The 10,647-nt window shown below is 56.2% G+C and overlaps 2 protein-coding genes across 2 annotated transcripts; both read left to right on the forward strand.

The window, feature by feature from the left end:
• Positions 1-5,770, forward strand: LOC111141002 (spermatogenesis associated 24). Its single transcript, XM_022493311.1, has 6 exons — positions 1-220; positions 1,427-1,492; positions 1,716-1,846; positions 1,933-2,003; positions 4,894-4,996; positions 5,104-5,770. The coding sequence occupies exons 1-6, from the start codon at positions 14-16 to the stop codon at positions 5,231-5,233; spliced, it is 708 nt and encodes a 235-aa protein (XP_022349019.1). The 5' UTR covers positions 1-13; the 3' UTR covers positions 5,234-5,770.
• A 1,477-nt stretch (positions 5,771-7,247) lies between these two features.
• On the forward strand, positions 7,248-10,345 carry LOC111141233 (proline rich basic protein 1). Its single transcript, XM_022493655.1, is given in 2 exon segments — positions 7,248-7,451; positions 7,453-10,345. Coding segments are annotated over 2 exon segments (3,060 nt in total). The 5' UTR covers positions 7,248-7,283; the 3' UTR covers position 10,345.
• Positions 10,346-10,647: the final 302 nt, after the last annotated feature.

Here is a 10,647-nt window from a genome sequence, read left to right on the forward strand (position 1 = left end):
CCCGGTTGCCAGGATGCTCTGTGGCGTCGCATTCTCATTGGTTGGCGACGGTGGGCGAGGCGCCCAGAGACAGCCATTTCCAACGAGCTGGCGTGGGCGAAAGATGGCGACGCCCCTCGGGTGGTCGCAGGGGGGCTCTGGATCAGTGTGTCTCGCCTTCGATCAACTGCGGGACGTGATCGAATCTCAGGAGGAACTGATCCATCAGCTGAGGAACGTGGTACGCAGCCAGAAAACCTCGGGGAGAGGCCGACCTGACCACCTAAATGGAGGGGGCGGGGCCAGACCCTATCCCGAAGCCAGTGGCGAGCTTAGAGCACATTGCCAATGGCGTCATCAGGAGGAGGCGGGGCCCAGATGGTTCTAGCTAGTAGGAGTGGAGCCAAAATGATGCAAGGTCTTCATGAATGTCTACCATGGAATTTAAATCAAAATCAAGTTCATTTCTACTCCCTGTTTGATTGTGTAAGTCCGGGTAGTTATGTCCCAGTCTATTCACCAAGCCTCACTTTGCCCATTTCTAGTTGGAGAGGACTTCATTGGCCTCCAAAGGCGCTCAGGTGCAGGCACTGAAGCTATAACATCTTTTCTCTTATGGACATCCCCTCCCCGTGTCTAGTGCAGCGCCATGCTGAGGGCAGTAAGCACTGGTTTGTCCCTTACACATGTTAACTTAAGGGGTTCCGACCTCTTTATGCCCCTTTGCTTTTGCCTTCTAGTCAAACCCTCGTTCCTGAGTTCAAAACATTGGAGCCACAGGTTACCTGGACAGGCATGGTAAAATCCTGGCCAGTTGGGAGTTCATGGTTTCTCTCTCTCCCTCTCTCTCTTTTTTTTCTATCTTGATTAGAAGGTCGTGAGATAGCTCCATCTCAGAAACAAAACTGACTTAACATCTATTTCTCACTCTTAATAGGTGTGTGCAGCTCTAGGCACAGAATTACCTACAATTCCCTAAGGGTACCTAGCTCTTTTTCTTCACAGCTGGCATCTGCTGGCATTTGCATGTGTGTTCTAACCATCTGAAACACTTTTCTGTTCCACCACCACTTCTGGCCCGCCCCTGTTTAGCAGTCAGATGCCCTGTCTCATGATCCCTCTCTGGAAGGAGTTCTGATCTTTTGCCAGGCCAGGGGCCTCCCCTGACCACCACAGCCGTTTGTGGTTCTCCATCATATTCACATACCGTTTTAGAAGTGCTGGCTGTGAGCTGTCTCCTATATCAAACTAGTTACTCCTTAAGGGTAGGTAGGACCTAGAGCTGAGCCTCTGTGAATCTTATGGAACCACATTCTCCCTTCTCAGATCTCAAGTCTCATGCTAGGTGCCCTGGGTATCATTCCACTGTCTAACCTTGGTCCTGATCCCTAGAGAGCGCTCTTCCCACTCCAGCCCCAGGCCCTCCCTGAGCCAGGCTCTGTTGCAGATGGTTCTCCAGGATGAAAATTTTGTCAGTAAAGAAGAGTTCCAGGCAGTGGAGAAGAAGCTGGTGGTAAGTAATGGCCTCTGCAGGCTCCTAATCTTTTCCCATTTCCTGGGATCCCTGTGGATGGGCACAGTTATTGAGGCCTCTGAGAGCCTCCAGCCCTACCTGTGAGGACAGAATCTTCCTGGGTTGGCTTCCATGTGCCTCTTTGAGAAAGGGAGCTGGTTAAGGGGATCTAGGAAACCAGGGTGGCTTGGGGGTAATGAGGTCACTGCTGCTGCCCCTGCAGGAAGAGAAAGCTGCCCACGCCAAGACCAAGGTCCTCCTGGCCAAGGAAGAGGAGAAGTTGCAGTTTGCCCTCGGAGAAGTAGAGGTGCTATCTAAACAGCTGGAGCAAGAGAAGCTGGCTTTTGAAAAGGCGTGAGTGGGCCTTGGTAGGTGGGGGAAGGGTTGGGGGTCCAGTCTACCTGTCAGCCTTCCCACCCTTTCTTTTATTCTCCACCCAGGCTCTCCAGTGTCAAGAGCAGAGCCCTGCAGGAATCCAGCAAGAAGGACCAGCTCATCACCAAGTGCAATGGTAGGCGGGAGGCCCGTGCCCCCCCCCCATGCTTACATGCATGGGTTCTTCCCTAACAGCCCAGTGCCCATGTCCAGGGCAGGGTTTCACCCCAACTTCTGCCCCCGGCTGAGGATACAGGCAGGCCCAGGCGGGCCACACCTTCGCAAAGGCCTTCAGGGACCAGGCAGGCCACGGAAATGAGGGAAGCAGTTGGTGTACAATATTCTTCATGGCCATAAAAGAACGGGCTCGCTCCCATTTTTCTTGAAACATACAACCTTCTTAGTCCACCTTTTGTTTTCCCACTTCTGATGGGTATTAGAAATAGTGTATTTTACTCATAACTATTACAAGAGGGACAACAGGGCAAGCTCAGTCCCATTTGGGAGCTGACCCCTAGTGTCAGGGTTGGAGACCCAACAGGGAGGAGTGGGGACCATGGTGATGGGAAGAGACATGCCACTTCTCAAGGGCTTAATGTCTCTGCCATGGGAATGGGGGCCCAGTATTGTCAGATCTTTAAAAAAGAAACTGGTAGCCAGTTTTTAACGGAAACTTTTCTGACTTTTTAGTGTTGGCAACTGATTTCAAAATTTTAAAACTATTGTATGGGCCAAGTAAAATATGTCTGTAGGCCATTAATTTTCATCTCTGCTCTGTGCCAGATGGCTGTGATCACTTGTTGGCTCAGCTGGTGCTAAGTTTGGGGGCACTTTTTGTCAGCCATCCAGTGTCCCTAGATCTCAGGAACCCCTTTTTGGTTTCCCAGAACACTAAATTCCCTTTACCTAGTCATTTCTATTAAGAAATAGATATGAATTCCATATGCAGTTTTGAGTAGGCCAGAGACCAGAGCCCAAGTCCAAAAGATATTCAGGGTCCCCCCTGATGGGCTGTCACCTGGGGTCTTGGGCACCCCATACCCACCAATCCAGCCCTCACTCCCCCTTGGTGAGTACTCTCGCTGGTAAGATGCCAGCAGGCTGATGTCTTAGTCTCGCTAGGTGGGCTGACAGGCCTCATGACTGTTTGATCAAGGCCTCCTACTGGGGCCCCCTGGGGCCCAACAGGCAGTTAATGCCTCCATACCCAAGGCCACTGGACCCCAGTTCTTCCTCCCTCTCTACCTATCCCCCCACTTCCCTAAAAGGAACCTAGAGGTCTTTCCTGGTGGTGCCAAGGCATTTCCTAGAGATCAGTCAAGGCCACAGTGCTCCCGTCTGCTTGTGCAAGGTGTGTGTGTATATGTGATGGGGATGGAACCTGGCTGCCTCTCCCCAGAATGTCCCAAACCCCTCTAGTGGGACACAAGCCCTCACCTGAGCAAATCTCATGACCTAAGCCTTCCCCTGGCCTGTGCCCTCCCTACCCTCTAACCTCCCTTTATGTGGGTTTAGTTTGATTTTTACACTTATATAGTTTCTTATTTTTCTCAAAGGGATTTTCTAATCATTCTCTCATTAGGTGCTATTTATCTTAAATTCATCTCTCATTTATTTTAAAAGATTCACATAAATTTCTGATGCCTTTTTCCAAAAGATCTTCACAATCAATCAGTCTGGGTGACCTTGGGAAGAAGGGTCAACAGTCCTGGTTCTGTGACCCGCAGAGCTCATTTTCATTCTCTTCCTTCCCCTGTGTCTTTGTCTGTGTCCTCTTTTCTATGCTGTGCCTTAACTCTTTACCAAATCTTTTCTTTGAAACCTTAAATGCTTTAGCATTTCTGCATTTTTAGAGTTTGTGTTCTAGTTAATGTTCATCCAGTCTTTAAAGGCAATGGGATTTTCTTCCTATGAGGATCAGAATTTTCCAGGGCTGCCCAAGGGACAGTTCATATAAATGAAGCGCCCTCCAGATCGCTACAGCCTCTTTCAATTTTGATGCAAGACACAAAAATCATCCTTGCATCTAATGAGCACTTTATGTGGGGGTAAGCTTTGCCACCACTCTCTCCCTGGGTGCTCCCCATGCCCTTGTGGAACAGGGGCCGTCCCTGTCCCCATTACAGATGAGGAAACGGCTCTAGAAAAGGAGGCAACTTGCCCAAAGTGGTAATGCTGTCTCATCAATATTAACACTGTTTAAACATTGCCTTGTTCTGTTCTCTCATCAGTTCCTGAGTCTTAACTCTCAGGAGCTGCCTCCTTGAGAGTGAGGACCCTATCTTCTCCTCTGGAGCCCTAGTACAGGGATGGGCATCCAACTGGCCCTCAGTACTCAGTAGGTCTGCTGGGATTGAGATGACTGAACTAAGTAATATTTCTAAGTCCTAAACCCTCAGAGGATATCCTGTTCATTCATTCCACAAATAAATTTATTGTGCACCTTCTATGTGCCAGGTACTCTTTTAAACCTTAGGGTTAAAACAGTAAATTTAAAAAATATTTATCCTTGTGGATTTTGTGCATAGAAATCCCAGTAGGGAAGACAACAAGTAAAATATATGGTATGTTAGCTATGGGGGCTAAGAAGAAAAAGAAAGCAGGCAAAAGGGATAGGAACTATTGAGAGGGGTTGTACTTTTAGACTGGGAAGGATCTTGCCAAGGTGGTCATATCTGTAAAGATTGGCAGGAGTTAAGGATAGGAACCATTCATCCTCCAGCCTATGGGCAGCGCTGTCCACCTCTCTGCAAGGGCCTCCGCCTGCCCTCATGTGGCTCACCTGGTCCAGAAGTAGAGTTGTGAAGTCACTGACATGTTCATCAGACATTGTGCCCCTCAGCCATCATCCTGTCAAAACTCCCTAATAAACTCATTCTTACTAAGGTGTTAGCAGCTACTTGTGGAGAACTCCTGGGTGGGGGGAATCCAAGTTCTTAAAAAACCTGTAAGGGAATGAATGCCTATCTCAGGAAGGAGCCCGTGGGATGGGAACCACCCCTCCTCCCTGCCTCTCTCCCCCACAGAGATTGAGTCTCACATTATAAAGCAAGAAGATATACTTAATGGCAAAGAGAATGAGATTAAGGAGTTGCAGCAAGTTATCAGCCAGCAGAAACAGATCTTCAGGTGAGGGGTCTGGGCCAGGCTGGGGGTTGTTGATGGAAGTGGGGAGCCAGGTCTCTGGCCCCTACCGTAGACTGCCCCCAGCCCATGCCCAGCCGGCTCCGTTGCAGGAATCACATGTCTGACTACCGGATCCAGAAGCAGCAGGAGAACTACATGGCCCAAGTACTGGACCAGAAGCATAAGAAAGCCTCAGGGACGGTTCAGGCCCGGAGCCACCAGCGCCCCAGGGAAAAATAAAATGGTCGTCGCCTTCCTGTTCTTTGGCTGTAATGCCCGACCTCTGCCTTCTCTGCTGTGGGGGTCCCCATCCCTATCCTTCCTATCCCTGTGGGTCCTGGCCCTTGCCACCACCGGCCTCACCAGGGGCCTGATTCCCAGGGAAGAGACAGGGGAAGAAGTGAAAGGTGCTTTTTTTTCCCTTCCTGCTTGCCTTCTGGAGGACCTTTGTGACAGAGGGAAAATCAAGTTACCAGGGACTTGGAGGGGGACAGGGCTTGGACCACTGCCTTGTAGGCCACTCCTGAGCTTAGAAAAGGATGCTGCCCAAGTCTCCAGCCCCTGCCACTTCCCTCCCCCTCTTAGGTAGTAGGGAGAGGGTAAGTGGGGGGGTGTAGCCTAGGGGAGGACTATTTTGTTGTCTAATAGGCACTGTCCTTCCTACTCTTGGTACTTAATCCCTCCCTATGTAAACAGCTCTGGTTACCCCTGGTTACCTGTAAACACCCCACCCCCCTCCCAGCGCCCTGGTAAATTTAACTCTCCCAACTTGGCTATAGAGCAGGAAGGGCTGTGTGTGTGTGTGTGTGTGTGTGTGTGTGTGTGTGTGTGTGACAGAGACAGAGAGAAAGAGAGAAGTCCTAACCAGAGACATCAAAGACAGTGGGTTCCAGGACCACAATGAATTTGGGAAATCCATTCCCATCATATAACAAGACTGTTCTACCTGTGAATCATACTTGTACCCTCTTATACTTCCCCCAAACAGAGGCTCAACTCTTCACAAGGGGAAGGAAGGGAAAAGGACAATGCTATGTCTATTTTTAAGATGTGGAAACAGTCTCTGAAGGGGCTATGACTTGCTAAAGTTGCATATGCAGGCTAGATGAGGGGCAGCATTGATCCTGTCAAAAGGCATCACTGATGGCTAGGTGAGCAGGGTGACACCCAGGCAGGGGGACCCACTGGGATGCTGGGTCAGATATATCAAGTCTAGCTGAACCTGGGTCAGTTTGAGGGTGAGTGCATGGGAGAGGGGGAGGTGCTGGTGCTTTTGCTCAGAGGCCAGCTAGGGCCTGAATCATAGCACCACTGAAGCCAGAAGTTTCAAGGCAAATGGTTCCCATTGTCATTATCCCAGGACAGTGACAGGTGGTAGCTGCTTCCCTACCAGTTCCTGTCCCCAGGGTGGGTTCTTAGGTGGTGGGGGCTGGAGTGAGGGCCTCGCAAGTGCCTGGGGGACCATAGAGCTCTTTCTGCCTCAGAGGGGCTTTAGATAGGGGCCCACAGCTACCCCCAAAGATTCCTAAGAGACTCCACATCAGCATCTAGCCCTTGTTCTTGGTGCCAAGGCCATCTGTGAAAGCTAGAGCTATCCACTCCAGCCCCTTCAGTATGTTCCCACTAAAGGCAATGGGTCCAGTCAGGGACTGCACCTTCCAGAGGCAATAGCACAACTTTTGGATTTAGGGGAGCCCTCCAAGCATTGCTCCTCCATCAAAGATTGTGGGGTGATGGGTCAAGGAAAGTGGTGAGTGCACCCTTATGAACTCTAACTGGGACAACTGCTGAGAGGGCCAAGGAAAAGAGGAGCACTGGAGTGATAGGAAACCTGGGGCTAAGAGGAAGATGAAATTGCTCAGAAGACATGAGTCGCCTGACTCAAAAGTCTGGTCCCCGTCCCCTGGCTCACATTCTGTTCCACAGCCCTGGTGCACACGTTTGACCTCAGGCAGGTCCCTGCTCAGCCTCTCTCTGAGCCGGTGAGGAGCAGAGTCAGGCCTAGCTCCTGGCTTCCAACCGGGCACCCGCTGGTCTCTCACCTTCCTGTCAGCCCGAGGCTGGATAGGCATCGTAGGCCTCTGGCCCGCACCAGAAGAGAAGGTTAGAAAAGTGAAGCCCAGGGGCCAAGGCTGTCCCGTTGGCGACGCCACCAATTCGAGAGGGGACGCGGCCTCTTTAAGGCGCGGTGACCCCACGACATCTGCGGGCGGGGCGGGGACAGTGCGGGCGTCCACGGCACCAGCGGAGGAGAACGTGAGGGAGGTAGTGCGCGGCGTCCAGCCCCACCATGCTGACCGCGCTCGCCCGGCCAGCCCTGCCTGGGCTCCCAGGGCAGCTGCCCGTAGCCCCCGCGCGGCGTCAGGATTCCTCCGGCTCGTCAGGCTCCTACCACACGGCTCCGGGTTCTCCAGAGCCCCCGGACGCTGGGCCGGACGCAGGGTGCGGGGCGAACTGGCCCGGGGGGGGGCCCTGCGCTGGGGGCGGGCGCACAGCCTCGCCTGTCAGTCAGCGCCCAGAATAGCCGCCAGCAGCTCGGGCCCGGCTCGGGTTTCCCGCGAGGTCCGGGCTCCGGCCCGCCGCCACCCCAGCCCCAGCTGCGCATGTTGCCGTCGGGGGAGATGGAAGTCATCTTCGGCGCCGGGGCCTTGTTCGGCCGCTCCGACGCGGCGGATAGCGAGGTGCAACAACTCATCGCGCGGGCTTTCCGCAGCCTCTCTCCGCCCGGGCCTGCGACTCCTGCTCCCGCCGCTCCGACGCCTCAGGCCCCCGACGGCGGCTCCCGCTGGGCCACTTACCTGGAGCTGCGGCCCCGCGGGCCGAGTCCCGGGACCCCAGCGCAGTTCGAGTGTGTGGAGGTGGCGCTGGAGGAGCGCGACGCGCCCGCCAGGACCCGGACGGTGCCCAAGCGTCAGATCGAGCTGCGCCCCCGGCCCCGGAGTCCCCCGCGGGAGGCGGGAGCGCCGCGCCCCCGACTGCTTCTGCGCACTGGCTCGCTGGACGAGTCGCTGGGTCGCCTGCAGGCAGCCGCCGGCCTAGTGCAGACAGCACTGGCCAGAAAACTGAACCCTGCGGCCCCTGTCCCGAGCAGCGCCACCTTCGGGCCCACGGGGCGGCCAGAGTGTGCGACCCGGGAAACGGACCGCATTGCCCGAAGAGTTCCGGAGGAGGCCAGTTCTCGGCCACCCCGCGTGCACTATAGTTCAGCCCCCACCAGGGCACCACGGCCGTGGCCCAGCCTCCGAGAGCGCGCGATTCGGCGCGACAAACCCGCGCCAGGGACCGAGCCGCTGGGTCCGGTTAGTTCCAGCATCTTCCTGCAGTCAGGGGAGAAGACTCAAGAGGCGCACAGTCAGGAACTCAAGACTCGGTTCCCTCGAGAGACTCCGGATCGAACCGTCCTGAGAGCACAGAGTCCGCCTTTCAAGTCTTCGGCCCCCCAGGAAGTTCCGAGTAAGGCTGGCAGGCCAAGGAGCTCGTCCCCGCTGTGGCAGGCTCCAAATGGAACTTTACGGGGCCCACTCTGCCCATCTCCCCAGAATCTGCTCCCATGGAATCGGGCTCTTCGGAGGGTAAGTAGCCCGTCGTTCCCTGAGGCATCCTCTGCATGGGGAAATCAGGATCCCGCTGTCGAGGAAACGGTCAGCAGAAGCCCTTCCCCACCTACCCTTTCCCAGTGGAATCACGGTGTTGCCAGGACAAGAAGCCCATCTCCCGAAGCTTCCCTATCGGAGGTTCCGGAACCGACAGTTAGTTATACGGCAGAGAGCTGTAGAAACCCGTCCCCGCCGGCCCTGTCCTCATGGAAGGCTCCAAATCGTATTAATGGAACGTGGAACCCAGCTCCCCAAGAGACGTGGGATCGCACACTGCAGGGCTCATCGATGGTATCTACGTCGGAAGCTCTGAACGGGGTAGGACAGGAGGAGCTGGAGCTGCCTAGGCCGTCCGCACCCAGGACTCCCGAGCTCACAGAGGCGCTAAGTCCATCCACGCGGGAGATGCGGGATCTTGCCTTCCAAGGCAGTCAGCAGTCGCCAGAAGCGGCTGCACCTGAGCTGCCCCTCAGTCGCCCGGTGGGCACCCTGGAGGCCGATGTGCGCCAGGAAGCCTTGGGCCCTGGAGAAGCCGCCTCGGGTCGGCCGCGCGTGGCCATCCCACGGCCCCGAGACGTGCGCAAGATGGTGAAGACCACGTACGCGCCCAGCTTCCCCGCCGGAACCCCGGCTTTGGGGCTGCCTGCGCCTCCTACCGAACCCTGCGGGGAGGAGGGCGGCGCACCCAAGACACAGGAGTTCCAGGCGCTGGGGTCCCCAGGCCCAGCTCACTACACTTCTGTGTATCTCAAGGACTTTCTTCCGGTCGTGACGCACCCCTACGAGCCCCCAGAGCCGCCTACTGACACAGTGCCCCGGGACGCTTCGCAGCCCAACGGGGTCCTGAGGCGGAGAGCAGAGAACAGCACGGCAAAACCCTTCGCGCGTACTGAGATCCGCCTGCCTGGTGCACTGGTTTTGGGCCGCCGGCCCGAGGGAACCGGGGGAGTTCTGGTGCGTGGTGCTGGCAGAGAGAACCGCGATGCCGAAGCCCGGCGCCTGGTCCCGGACGGCGAGGGGCGGACCAGCCCTCTAGGCGGCGCTCGCGCTTCACCCCAGCAGTCGCCCTTAGGGCCAGCCGGGCCCCAACCACCCAGACCATCCTGCGCCGACTCCCCTCAGGCGCACCCTAGCTCTAGCCCTGGGATCTCACCCAAACTGGAGGCGCCCCCTGGAGCCCACGAGCCCGCGACTGCCGTCCAGTCGGCTCTCCCGCGGGAACCCCAGGTGTCGGCTGGCAGGACAGCCCCGCCCCAGCCCCGTGCTGCCTCGGCGCCTCCAATGGACCGGTCCCCGGAAGGCCCCTTCCAGGGGGCGCGCAGGCCACCGGGGACCGCGTACGCGGGGAAGGTCCTGGTGGACCCCGAGAGCGGCCGCTACTACTTTGTGGAGGCGCCGCGGCAGCCTCGGCTGCGGATGCTCTTCGACCCCGAAAGCGGGCAATACGTAGAGGTGCTGCTGCCGCCGTCGCCGCCGGGACCACCCCGCCGCGTCTACACCCCGCTGGCCCTGGGTTCTGGCCTCTACCCTCCAGCCTATGGGCCTCTCTCGGGACTCTCAGTCCCGCCTTCCCCTGGCCCACCGGCCTTCAGCGGCCCCCAAGTACCCTGGATTTCCGAGGCGGGGCCCCTGGACGGGCTGTACTACCTGCCCGTGAGTGGAACCCCCAGCCCTGCACCTCCTCTGCTCCTCTGTGCTCCGCCCAACAGTTCAGGTTCAGCCCAACCCGGCAAGGGGTCTTTGTTCCCCGCGTGAGGCCTCAGGGCCTGATCCCCATGGTGTTGGGGCCTGTTTGATGGCCTTGGAGGTTCCAGCATCCAGTCCCCTACCCACCGTTCCTTCTATCACCTCTCTCTCTTTTACCCTTCCCGGCCCGTCTTCACACTGGAAGTTACCTTCAGACAATGTATCAGACTTTGGGACTGATGGAGCTGGGACTTAGAAAGTGGTTGCCTACTTCCTCCTCCAACAAAATGGTATCCTCTTTTCCCAGGCATTCCCAGAGTGTGGTGTGTGTGTGTGTGTGTGTGTGTGTGTGTGTGTGTGTGTGTGTGTGTG

The sequence above is a fragment of the Enhydra lutris genome, unplaced genomic scaffold, assembly GCF_002288905.1.
Source record: "Enhydra lutris kenyoni isolate GAN:26980312 unplaced genomic scaffold, ASM228890v2 scaffoldscaffold5, whole genome shotgun sequence".
Lineage (NCBI taxonomy): Eukaryota > Metazoa > Chordata > Mammalia > Carnivora > Mustelidae > Enhydra > Enhydra lutris.